The sequence below is a fragment of the Hippichthys cyanospilos genome, chromosome 2 (assembly GCF_059441005.1).
Source record: "Hippichthys cyanospilos isolate Australia breed blue-spotted pipefish chromosome 2, RoL_Hcya_1.0, whole genome shotgun sequence".
Lineage (NCBI taxonomy): Eukaryota > Metazoa > Chordata > Actinopteri > Syngnathiformes > Syngnathidae > Hippichthys > Hippichthys cyanospilos.
The window spans coordinates 8,215,945-8,229,505 of record NC_142370.1 but is presented as its reverse complement, the minus strand read 5'-3'; the positions used below and the strand labels follow the sequence as shown (position 1 = coordinate 8,229,505).

Below are 13,561 nucleotides of genomic sequence, written 5' to 3'. Positions count from 1 at the left end.
AATCTAATTGATTGTATTTTCAAAAGTATCTTCAAAAGTATTTAAATACATGTTGATATACATTGAAAACAAAACGTTAAAGCAGCATTTCCTTCTGAGTCTTCTGTAATGTGAACATGGTGTTTTTTTGCTATCAATATCAAGAAAATTAAAGACAGAAAAATTACAAAAATGGATCATGTCCGAATTAGCACATCCTCAAGGCTGCAGTATTGGCATTGGCTAATAATATGTTAGAAAGTTAAATACACTGTTAGTCTTAAGCCTACATGTAAATTTGAAGGTATTTGCACATATGTTAAAATAGGTTTGCCAGTAAAAAAATGATTACTCCAGATTGGCAGTTTTACGCTACTATATCATTGATTGACTTGACCATGCATGTCCACGCCTAATTAACAGGGATGGACTTAACTGGTACGCAGGTACATATGCACCACAGAAATCACTGATGCGTAACGTTGCGTGCTTCACTTTGCACATTAGCTCACACTACATAACTTTCACTCATTGCAACAACCAAGTCCGAGCTGAACATTTTTTTTCCTAAAAGTGGCTCCAAGATGCAGCTTGAACCACACTAAAATGTGATGCAAGATTTACCGCTCATGTCCTCGGCTTGCAGAAAAAAAACGGTGCGTTTAATACCCATAGGGTGGACAATTTTCAGTCATCTTTTATTTAACAAGTATGGAAAAAGCATGTGAATGTAGCGCAACCTATGGCTATAAACAAGCTAATCGCGAAGCAACAGATGATTGCCACTCTTTCTCGGTGGCGAGACAAACTGAAGGAACAATGCTAAGGAAGTTTTTTTTCCTTGACTTTCATGAAGCTGTCTTCCTATTTGGAGGATATTTGTTTGTTTACTGAAGCGACTTGGACTGGCTGTCTGGGCTTTGTATCATTCTAGTGAAAGTACGAAGGAGTTTACGTTGTCTCTTTACAGATGGAGAATTTACAGCAATTATTTGTTAGGATACAAACAATGTTTCCAGCCATTGCACAATAAACATTAGCGGCTCCATAATTTTCACCATGGTGAAGTTTTGAAAGTGTTTGACAAAACACTACGAGGACCTTCGACACCGGTCGCCGGGTTCACACAACAATATTTGAGGTGTAAGCCTGTGGATCTGTGCTGCATGTTTGTAGATCATGTAGCATAGAATAATAATTGCAGTATAGGCCAACGTTCTGGAAGGGCCCGAAGGTGATGAGAGCAGCCTGTAAAAGCACACGATGCGATTTTGCTGGGACGAAAGCGGAGCCGCTGAAGGGGAAAATCCGAGTTCTGCTCTGGAATGGATAAGGTAATAGCCTCGGGTGCTTTTTCAAGTTTATTTTGGGTAATCGAGAGGTTTATTTTGTTACAGCCTGTTCCACCTTCGCCCCTCTCCAACTCGATTCAAGAAAGTTGTCTGAAGCGTGGGAGAGACTGCGCATGCGCCGAAAGGAAGCCTCGCCAGTCCACCGTGCATTGTGGGAGGAGGTCACAGCAGCAGGTGAGAGAGAGGGAGAGGGAGAGGGAGGGAGAAAAATAAAGAGAAAGGAAGCTCGAGTGATCGCCGCTCTGCTGCACTTGAGCACACGCACGCGGCGTGGGAGGACCACACGACACTCGGGATCCTCGGCACAAGTCGCCCGCCGCTTCTTCATTTTCTAACTTTTTTTTCTTTCCTTTTTGTTCCGCGTGGCATCGTGCACGCGCCAAGATTCGCCGTTTGGAATTTAGTTTTGATTTTTTCTTTTTTGTGGGGGGAGACTTTGGTGTGCATTGTGGCAAGGCGGATGACTGCTTGCCACGAATTGAACTCACGAGGGATTTTCGAAGGCAGAATGGGAGCTAAATTGACAAGTCGCTCGTGGCCTGGAGCAACGCGTGGATCTTTTTGCTGGTAAAACGCTCAAAACGGGAGAGCGTGCACGACTGGGATTTATTGCTTTTTTTAAAGTTTATTTTATTGGATGCCCGTCAAGCAAATTTGCATAAACCGTGAAGCTGCGTGACTTTTCCCCCCTTCAGTTAAAAGTGAATTAACACTCGCATTGACACTTGTTGCTTCAACCCCAGAGTGACGATTTTATTTTATTTTTTCGAACTAACCTAAACTCATTACTTGCTTGATTAATTTGATCACATATCGCTGCTTCACAGTGGTTTGGCGCACGGAGCGCATCCACTTCTGTTTGTTTTACGATATTGTGATTATTTGGGGTTGTTCAAAACTGAAGAACTGTCCAGCTATATCTACAACCCTCGAGATTGGGATAAAACTGTAAGCGAAAGGGAATAAATCATCCAACGGGACAGCACTGGGATTTATTGCTTTAAGATCGTCTGCCAAAAGTGGATTACATCTTCCAGCTTCCTGGTGAGTACCTACAGCATCTCCGAGTGACTGCAACTTTTCTTTTACGATTAAGCGCGCCTTCTTGAGTGTGCAATACATGTCGAGTTTTTTTCTTAATGGTAGTCAAAATATTTAATTAAAGAACGATCAATAATTGTATGGACTGAAATAACTTTTTAAATTGTAATTTCATTGATTGCAATGGTTTCTGGGTGCTGCTGTACATCAAAGCGTAGCAATTGGCTCCCTCTCCTGGTTTGAACATACAGCCTTGAATAAATAAAAGAAAATTAACGAGCCAAATGTTATTTATTATTATCTAGATTTTGTAGCTCACGCAGGGTTTAAAGTATCATTTTAATTTAAATAAAGGAAAACGGGTTTATTAAATCAAAATAACCATCGAATGTTTAATATGTCAGTCTACGGCCATTTTAGGCCTTTGATGGCCTTTAAACGAGTTGAGATGGAGAAACAACATTAACATAAATAAAAAATGCCAGAAAAGTTCAAATGGATTGACTGACTGTGGAGTCACTTCTGACTACGTTCCTCTTAACTGATGTGGAACGGAAGTGCGTACAATTCGACGCCACTTTTAGCTCCACAAATGGGTGTGCTAGTTATCAGTCAACAGGTCAACGAGCTTGGCCACTTTTGCTGGGGTCAAATGTTTTCGGAGGGGGGTTGTGGCTGGGGGTCATAGACTGCAGAAGCCAGCGTTTCCAATTCCAGAGTCAGAGTTTAATTTGCATGAGCCTAAAAAACAGTAAAATTCGGGGAAATTATTCGTTACAGTTTCAATTCAATTCGAATAATTCGATTGCCTTTTACTACAATTCGTAATTGGTGAACTAAGTGGGGCTTTTTGTGTGGCTTCAAAATATTTTCGTGAACTGTGCATAGAAAAGAAGGCGTAAAGTCACCATGAACCCATTTCCATCCCGCCTGGTCTCATAATCTTGTAGAAAGCTGTGATGAACTCGAGCCCCACAGTCACAGACCAAATCTATAAAAATGAGTAGGTTGTACTGTATGTAGGGATTGTTTTTTTTTTTTTTTTTTTTTCCCTGCATCCATATATTGTCCTCGTTGAAATAATACTAATACCAAAAAAATGTTGAGCATCAGGCCTTTGCACCATCTACTGTCGACGTGGCCCTCACCTCTCCTGATCATATTCTACTTTTGTTTTACCACTTTATACAATTCTTAAATTTTATTGAATAATCCATCACGGGCACATTTGAACTCGTAGTTGGTTGGTCATTCAAAAATGCAGAAGTGTTACGTGCTATTTATAAAATTAAAAATCGTTATTCATATAACTTTAACCAACCATTGTTTGATCTTTTGTGCGTGCAAACACATGTCTCTCAAATCTGTGAGTAAGATTGTCAGGAATGAATCAGGCTGTGGTATGACATGCGATTTACAGTCAGCAGCTGAAAAAAATCAGCTCAGTCACATACAACACGATATGGCAGTGGTTCGTAAATGGAGGCACACCAGGCATTTCAAGGTGGGGGTATGATAGATTTGTTTCTGCAGGTATCAGCATATTGCATTTAATACCTTTTAATTCTGTCAATTTAACGTTTAATATTTTTATTTTCAAATTAAGAATTAATTAATTGTAACAACGTTGACATGAAGGAACTTTTTGTTAAATTGTATTATAATGACTTCCTTGCAAAATGTTGCATTCTTCTACAGTATTTTGTTAAGTTGCATATGGATGCACATTTACATTTGTGGGACCAAAATAAAACTGAAAATTTTACACGATCTAATCATATAAAATATGCCCTGGAGATACTTCTACAAATACAATTACAATGTTGTATCAATGACATTATGGATGTCACAGCTCTTTTTTTAAAGTCAATTTTTTCATCCTATTTAGCACTATTGTGTTCATTGGTGTGTGAGTTTGTTTGTGGTCGAGATGAGCTGAAAATTGTTCTTGTGTACGGGAACGTGAGTGACATTGCTCTGCCGTCCCCCAGCTCGGCGCGACGATGAAGTTGGGATTGGATTGTGTGTGTCGGCCGGCCGGCTGGCCCTTGGGCAGCCCCTTGGACTCCAGACACTGCGTCTTTGCGCTCACACTCCTCACACTCCTCATGCAGGTGGTGGTGGAGGCCAACTCCTGGTGGTACGTACGGCCTTGCGCTCTTTTTGTGTGTGTGTGTTTTGTGTGCGTGGCGCTTGACTTATTGCATTTGTAACCATGCATGCCTTTTTTGCTGATTTTTCCAGTTGAAATTCAGATGTTTTTTGTAAATGACTTCAACAACAGCATGCACTGTTGCGCATTAACAGGAAAACTTTTCGTATGCTCCCGTTTTCTGATTTCAGCTTTTGCCAAGGCAAAATTATAAATATATGCAGAAATATTATAGCTTTCATTGGTCTGAGTCCAGATTTTTGGAGGCTTTGAGGCTTTTTTTTTTTTTTTTGGACTGGGCAATTACAGAAGCAAATAATAATCACAATTATTTTTATTGATAGTGAAATCATAATTCATGATTCTTCCCTTTTTATCTAGTTCTCTTTTGTTTTACTTTTACAAAAACCTGAAATCTTGTTGTGGAACTTGAAACAGTGGATCTTAAATTTAGGTACTTGAATGCACTTAAGGGGCTATGTGAAATTGTAACAGGGCTTCAATAGCTATCACTAAATCATTTTTTTTTAATGCAGTGTCAGGAACAGTACATTTATCTTTTCAAATTAAGAGCAAATTAATCAGAACATGAAACAACCTAATGGTAAATTTTGCCATAGTGGCTTCTTTGCAATATGTTATTTGCCTTAAATATGTTAAGCGTTTTATCAATGCACAATGTCATAAGTGGTATCGTTTTCCAGCAGAAGAGCCAGAAATTAAAGAGGTGTTATACAATATCTCCTTTGGATTTGCTGAATAGAACACACCGACAAATATATTTTCCATGTTTAATAAATCCGGCACGAAAGGCAAAGTAATTTAAGTCATTTTTTTAATTTCCCCATCCTTTGTGTGGTTTGGGGTTGCTTGGCTGAAAAAAATAGAGTATTTCACAGGGGGTACATCCTTAAAAATAAGAACTACATCCTGAAAGCACCTGAGTGAGGAGAGACTTACCGTTACACATTTGCCGGAAGCAACACTCTGCATTTAGCATTTATGCACATGCATCATTTTGTGTTTGCGTTTTTGTGATTTTGCCAAAATTGCAAGTATTATTCACTCATTGGAAATGAAGAGAAAAACTATTTGTGCGTGATGCAGTGAGCCAAGGCGACCATTTTACATTGAAAAAAAAATGGCAACAAGGGACTACACAGGTTAATTCTTCCTCGTACCATCTAATGGAAGAGCATTTGATTGTTCTCCGCTGATCACTATACATCGCCAGCATAGATACAACAAATATTTATTTGCGAAGAATATATGTTTCCGAACAAACTGGATAGTTAAACAGATGGCTTACCGTATCTCCAGAAAGGCAAATAGTTCGCTTGGAAAAGTTCCATTCACAAGTTTCTGTGAAATTGAAATTTACTTTGGTTGAAGGGCAACCATGACAATCATCCGGCAACGAGCAAACTTTGCGTTTCAGAACATCAGGGGTAAATGATTTGGGGGCGGGGGGGGGGGGGGCATGTCTGCATAGTGTCTATGTAGACAATATTTTCCTGCTGTGTGTGTTCCGTTGCAGTTCCCCTGGTTGATCAAGTTACACGAGAGACTAATTGTCTCTCTCGAGGGGCTCGGGGATGGGCTGCTCAGATTGTCCGTGGCCTGCCTGAAACCAGATGCCCCGAGTCGTGCTGCTATTTTTTAATATCCCGCTGTGGATCATGAGTTTGCAATTTTCACTTTTTTTTTGGAAAATGTGCAAAATTAGCTTGGGTGACAAAATTGGGCGCTGTTTTATAGTGTGAACAGATATTGAAAAAGCTAGGAGTGAACTTACCGATGGTAGTCCTGTTTTTTTAATATATATATATATATATATATATTCCCCCCCCCTGCGCACTACTTTTCTCCTTGCCACTTGCGTGCTTGGCCCTGTCTATCACATAACTTGAAAATGCAATGACATGCTCACTTTGGCTGGCAACGGGCCACGTTTAAAAGCACCTACATTGTATGCGCCCGTCCAGGTCTTTAGCCATGAACCCGCTGTTGATCCCAGAGGCCTACATCATCGGCGCCCAGCCTCTGTGCAGCCAGTTGGCTGGCCTGTCGCAGGGCCAGAAGAAGCTGTGCCAGCTCTACCAGGACCACATGCAGTACATCGGCGAAGGCGCAAAGACGGGCATCAGGGAGTGCCAGTACCAGTTCAGACATCGGCGTTGGAACTGCAGCACGGTGGACAACTCCTCTGTCTTTGGACGTGTTATGCAAATAGGTAAGGATATCGAGACGTGATTTTATTTTTTGGATCTTCACAGCCAGTGGTTAGCTTGGTTCAGTTTTTAGTATGTAGCGTAGCAGAAAATAAGCTTTTCTCTCCGGTGGCTGGAAGACAAGTTGAAAAATGAAGACGTGCATGTTTCACTTAAGTGCAGTATGTTCTGATCTCTCATTTGAGCTCGCAGAACTTTACTAACCATGCTTGGGTAGAACCACTGAATGTTTTCTTTGGAGACTTGCCTGCTTCTCAGGAAAGGAGGGAAAAAAAATGTTGACGTCAAGATTTATTGATCATAATCTTCCAGATGGATTTTGATAAATCCAGGCAATATGCTTGTTGTAATGTCAGCAGTGTAGCTGCAGTTTTGACTAAAGTGATATTTCTTAGTTTTGTCTGACATGGCTAGAGTGATATATGTTGTACATTTAGAGATACGATGGCGTCTCAACTCCAAATATTCACATTTTTTTTACTGCAAGTGTGATTCAAGTTTTTCAAGAACTTTTTTCCAGGATGCTAATAACGGATGTCAACTTAAGTAATGTAATATATTTAGTTTCAAAGCCTCTTCTTCTTTTAATACATTTAATACAAATATTTGTCAGTCAAGTACATTTGAAATTTGACTCATAACAACCATTTTTCCTTATAGTCTTCTCATAGAAACTTCTCCGTTTAGCTCTGCCCATCAGCACCACATACAGGCAATGTTTTCAAAGCCCTGTGGTGGTAACTTGAGGGTGTTTTTCTCTGCGGTGGTACGCTGATATGTTGCAACTAATACAATGTCTGAATATATATATATATATATATATATATATATATATATATATATATATATATATATATATATAGTCGTGTATTCAATTCATCGTCTGGGGCTTTTGATTTAAACCCAAGCTCCAATCAACACTGAAGCAGTATGGTGGTTCAGCTTGCTGGTTTTCTTCAGGGTGGTTTCAAGGCGGGGCAGCCAAGGAAGAAGACACTCTCGAGTCTGTCACCAAGCCAATATTCAAAGGATGATTTAAAAAGAAGTCAAGTATCAATGTCATAAATCATCACCAGCTTTTCTTACCCAGACCGCTCATTGTCCTTTCTGATGCCTTTTTTTCAGGGGGGGTTCTCTAGGCACCTTTTTCCTGTTCATGCATTGATCTTTAATCTTTTCAGTCTTTCTTTCATCGGCATTTTCTCTCTCTTTCTTTACCCATCTGTTTTTGTCATTGCACTGCTTGCGTTTTGGCTGCGATGCTCTGTGAGACATGCATTTCCATTGTTTATCACACGCTCTGAAATTTGTTAGCTGTCACTTTGCCACGTTCTCCAGAGTTTTGCTCTTTGCTCATAATGCTTGGCAGAGCAAGACTGGCCATCTGGTATACAGTAGAGGGTAAATACCAGGTGAGCCCATGTCTTTTAGGGTGGAAGCGGTGCTATTTGTTTATTTTCTTGCATTTTACCCCGAGAGACCGGCCTATAATTAAGAGGGAAGTGCCCATTAATCTAGTTGCAGTATAGGCAGCATACTGAACCAATCTACATCGGTGGCAGAGCTAAGTAGCTGCCATGGGGGATAAGAGGTTGTGTCTGAATATACATTTTATACGAATCTATGTTTACAATAAAATTCTTGTAGTCTAGGTATGCGGCTATTGAATATTTTGGTGTTTGGATATCCACTAAAAGGTGTATCGAATACTCGAGTATTGTGATAAAAACAAAGTATATTTTCACCTATTTAAAAAAAATTGAATACAACTGCCCAAATATAGTATGCACCTGTTTAAAGGATGTACCCTTAATTTCAGGGTCAAATTCTGATCATTTTTATTACCGTTCTTTGGACTCACCAACAGTTTGGCAACAATGTAAAAACTATGGCAAAACAGGATAAATCTCTTCTTGTGATCATATTTGTAAGTCTTAGATTTGTTGTGCGTTAAGCGTGTTTCAGATTACCCACTTTGTGAGCGGTTGAGTTCGGATAGCCACTATTGCTGCTAGCATCTATTGCATTTTGTCATTGTTAGCGCTGTTAGCTGCTATTGTTGGATCCAGTTACTGACTTTACAATCAAAATATCGCAAGGCATTGATCTCTGTGAAATTTGGGAATGTGTGTTTATTTTCTTAAGCTGGTGGCCTCTGACTGTCATGCATAGTGTGAATACTTTTTTGCTGAGTTTAGCTTGACTTCTTCCTGACAGCGTACAGTAAATTAAGAGGAATCATAGGCAAAAAAAAAAAAAAAGAAACTCTTTGAGCATGTTTTTGAACCAAGGTACTTGAATTACTTGGACTTTTTCCATCCCTATTACAATGTAAAAAAATAGGAATCATTTTCACACCAGGGCAAGCTAACAATCTAGATTGCTTTTTTTTTTTTTTTTTTTCATGAAACTGTAACTGGATTTTTTTTTTTTTCCTTTCGTGCCAGTCCAGCCCTGATGGTGAGCACCCAATAGCCTAGGCACATTTTGAGTTTCTTCCTCTATAGGAAATAATGAGCTAGGGTGGGGTTCGTGGGCAAAAAACCCAGAATCCGTCAGTCGTGACAGATGATGTGAAAGAGCCCTTGTGGTTTTCCATTTGGGAAAAGTCTCAGCTGTTTTTGGGGTGCATTCTTTGTCACCGGAGGGCGCTGTCCAGTCTCTGGCTCAATCCCAGAAATAGCAGAGCCAAAGTCCACTTTTCAATATGTTGGACTAAAAGCCTTGCAGTAGGGATGAGGTGCTCTGCATCCCCATGGCAAACACAGTGGGTTCAAACGGTGTTAAATGTTTTGTTTATCTTGCACCTAAACATTTGGAATGGCTTGTGCGCAGGCAGCCGAGAGACGGCCTTCACCTACGCCATCAGCGCGGCCGGGGTGGTGAACGCAGTGAGCCGCGCCTGCAGGGAGGGGGAGCTGTCCAGCTGCGGCTGCAGCCGTGCCGCTCGGCCCAAAGACCTGCCACGGGACTGGCTGTGGGGCGGCTGCGGAGACAACCTCAACTATGGCTACCGGTTCTCCAAGGAGTTTGTGGATGCTCGTGAGCGGGAGAAGAGTTACCCCAAAGGCTCGCAGGACAGCGCGCGGCTGATGATGAATCTTCACAACAACGAGGCGGGACGACGGGTACGTGCTCAGATGCACATTCAACCCTTTTTTTTCCCCTTTCTAAAAATTGTGAGCTATAAATCCGCATGCGTGTTTGTAAAAGGCCGAGCTGGAAGCGAGACAAGTCAGGTCAATCAGATTCAACAGCTCCGTCTGCTCTCCCCCTACGGCTCCTGAGATCTGAGGGCTAGATAGCATCGCTCTGACACTTTTGAGGTTTCATTTTCCTCCCCAAGCATCTTGAAACCGCCTCAAAGCAAACGTGGAGCCAAAATATCTCCAGCCAGGCCGTTGCCTTTCCAAGCATTGCATTGTACTTTGCGTTGCATAAAGGCACATGACAGTTGCGGTCATCCACAAAATAAATGTATAAGTAACCAAAAAGTTTGTAAATAATAATATGTACACAGAGTATCCCACCCCTCTATGAAATGGTGCATTTAAATTATATTTTTCATAATCATGTTTTTAAAAAATCTTTTTGGTGCGTGTGGTTTTTAAGTATATTTAGTAGGAATGTTCCATTTTTTTTCCAGACTGATACCATTCAGAGTGCTCAACTTTTAAATAGTCAATGATCACTGATTACTGATCCCAAGTACTGATACCATGAGTACTATGCAACAGTCTCCACAAAAAAAAACAATGACAGATTCTTTTAAAGAAAGACTCAGCTATCCTATTAAGCATTTTCTTAAAAAAAATAGCTGCAAATGAATGGCAATGTTCTATTCTTGTCAGAGAGAGCTGAAATTTTCAGCAGATGATTAAGTACGTGAAATTTTAAAATGCAACGATGCTGACATTTCTAAGTGATTGCAGCGGGATGTGAGATTTTGTGGACAAAAATAATTGTCCAAAGTTTGGATCTTATAAAACCATTAGAATTACAATTTTTGAGATACTTTTTAATAGGATTAATGACATTGATTTTCCTGTGATTTTTTTTTTTTTTTTTGGTAACGTTCCATTGAGCGCCGGTCAAACTATGTTTTGTTTCAACTCAAGACAGTAGGTGGCAGTAGAAACTAGATAATGGCTATGACTTAAATTGTCATCACTTCACAGACTACAAAGACAGATTGCACCATTTTACAATTTTTTTGAACTGATGCCGCTGAACAATTAATAATTAATAACCATCTGTTAAGCCTTTAAAAGCGTTCACAAAATTAGGAAAATAATGCAATGCTTATAGTTTGCAAAGTGTGTGCACAATATTAAGTAAGTTCATTGTCACTGTCCCATCTTGACCTCCCCAGACTGTGTCGGACCTCGCCCACGTGTCGTGCAAGTGCCACGGGGTCTCGGGCTCGTGCAGCCTGAAGACCTGCTGGCTGCAGCTGGCCGACTTCCGCAAGGTGGGCGACGCCCTGAAGGAGAAGTACGACAGCGCCGCCGCAATGAAGCTCAACTCGCGCGGGAAGCTGGTGCAGATGAACAACAAGTTCAACCCGCCCACCAGCCACGACCTGGTCTACATCGAATCCAGTCCGGACTACTGCCTGAAGAACCAAAGCACGGGCTCCCTGGGCACGGTGGGGCGTCTTTGCAACAAGACCTCGGAGGGGATGGATGGCTGCGAGCTGATGTGCTGCGGTCGCGGCTACGACCAGTTCAAGGCCCAGCTGGTGGAGCGTTGCCACTGCAAGTTCCACTGGTGCTGCTACGTCAAGTGCAAGCGTTGCACCAAAATCGTTGACCAGTTCGTCTGCAAGTGAGACTAGAGGAGACCTGCAGATCAGCTGTGAGAGCGGAGAAGGCCAAGACAGAGAGAGAAAAACTATATAAATTATATTTATAGAGGTAAACAATGATCCCATTGCTAAAAGACTTGACCCCGCCCCCAAAATACATCACGCCTTCAGGAGCTACCACGAAATATTTATTTTGAGATTTTATTTTGGCCCATCTGATTTTTTTTTTTTTTTTTAATCCCTGCTAGTGCCAGAAATGGCTGAAAGCAGCCTCGCCCATTCCCAACAACTTCCATCAATTTCAGATTTTTTTTCTTTTCCTTCTTTCTTTTTTGAGATTCGTCATGTGGATAACAAAATTGGACCGTGCTCCCCCCCCCCGAAAAGTCGAGTGTGATACTTGAGGCGCAGTTGACTTGAAGGTCCTGCTTTGTTGTATGGCCGCGTTGACAGGAGAATGCCTGCATGTCGTACGGATGGATGTGTTTTCGTGGGCCTCAACCCAAACCAGCGCTCACGTCCCCAATCGCACCCCCAACCCCCTCAACTCATTGGTTTGTGGGAGTCCAGAAAGGAAAAATGGGTTCAGACAGAGGACGGGTTTGGGGGCTGGGCTATAGCCTGACGGATCCGCAGGTGCTGCAGAAGCCCTCCGCCATTTATGCACTTTGATACAGAGGCTTAAACCTGTCTGTATGTGTCTGTTCAGCTGTTTTCTTTCTATTTTTTTTAACTGCAGTGCATCAGTTAATATATCAATATTATAGCCAACACTGTTTTCCATATTAATTCCGATTATTCATTTACCATAGTCTACAATACATAACTTGGTTTGAATATATATGGGCAAGGTTTTGGTTACATTGGTGAAGTAGTTCCATCTTGTGTGTGTGTATATAGTATGTCTATTCAAGCAATCAGTAAAGTGTATTTATTTTCTCTGAAGGGGAAGTCAATTCAAAGCTTTTCTTTTCAATAATATGTCCTGTGTGCCCGCAATGGTCGTCACGTGGCATTTAGGTTAATACTGTGGTGGCAATTTTGTCACTGTCACCTGAAAATGACCTCACAGTTGCTCAGGGACCTGGTAACAACCAATCACGGCTCATTGAGTCAAATCATGTGACTTTAAGAGAATGAGCTGTTATTTTTTGTTATCTGAGTAATTGGGTCTTTTTCAGATGACAGACGTATTCCACAAACGCAATTTTAATTAGAATGCCGTGATGGAACTACATCCAGTAGAACGTGTTGTTGTTAAGGAAGTTTTTGGGCTGATTTCCCCTTGAACCAAATCCTCCATTAGAACAGCAAAACATAGAACCTTTAGTTGGACGCTCTGGATGTGGAATTCACGTTTTAAAAAATTATCACTTTCTTGCGGCTCTTCACCTGTTTTGTAAAGGGAAATGCACCTTATTCGTCCACTCTGTTTTTCTTTTCACTCTCGTTCAGTGTTTGTGTTAAAACACGTTTTATACATCGGATGATCCAATTCTCGGTAGCCATGTATTCACAATACCACTCATAAAGCTAATTTTTTCCACCAGTCCAACTAAATTCATGTATATTTATAAGCTTCCTTCATCAGTTTGAAGTTTGTTAAATTTCATGCGTAATAGCAAATATTTTGTTACTTTTTACAAATTGGCTAAATGCTTTACTTTGTTTCAATAAATATATAAAACTAGAATATTTACTTCTGTAATCTTTGACAACTTGTCTTTTTTTTGGTTCGTCGCAAACCATGATCATCCAAGTCCAAGTTGAGTTGGAGTTAAAAAGGATGGATTTCAAGCTGTCTGAGTCACAAATGTTTGGGTCCAAGTTTCTTCTGAGTCACAAAGGTCGTAGTCCAAGTTGAGTCTGAATCATAAAGGTCCGGATCCAAGCAGAGTTCAAATCGTAGAGATTTGAATCCGAGCAGTCTGAGTCACCAATGTCCTGCTCAGGTCAGAGTCATGAAAGTTTGGGTCCAAGTCTCGTTCGAGTCACGAAG

At 40.9% G+C, this 13,561-nt stretch overlaps 1 protein-coding gene across 1 annotated transcript; it reads left to right on the top strand.

The window, feature by feature from the left end:
* Positions 1–1,551: 1,551 nt before the first annotated feature.
* On the top strand, positions 1,552–13,255 carry wnt5a (wingless-type MMTV integration site family, member 5a). The gene is made up of 5 exons (XM_088403760.1): positions 1,552–2,375; positions 4,364–4,512; positions 6,510–6,757; positions 9,591–9,883; positions 11,128–13,255. The coding sequence occupies exons 2-5, from the start codon at positions 4,376–4,378 to the stop codon at positions 11,584–11,586; spliced, it is 1,137 nt and encodes a 378-aa protein (XP_088259886.1). The 5' UTR covers positions 1,552–2,375; positions 4,364–4,375; the 3' UTR covers positions 11,587–13,255.
* The last annotated feature ends 306 nt before the right edge of the window (positions 13,256–13,561 follow it).

Excerpts from the sequence above, each read along its gene's own strand:
- wnt5a (XM_088403760.1), top strand. The coding sequence starts at position 4,376 with ATGAAGTTGGGATTGGATTGTGTGTGTCGGCCGGCCGGCTGGCCCTTG. Across the intron at positions 4,513-6,509 it reads GTGGAGGCCAACTCCTGGTG|GTCTTTAGCCATGAACCCGC; the intron begins GTACGTACGGCC and ends GCGCCCGTCCAG. Across the intron at positions 9,884-11,127 it reads ACAACGAGGCGGGACGACGG|ACTGTGTCGGACCTCGCCCA; the intron begins GTACGTGCTCAG and ends TGACCTCCCCAG.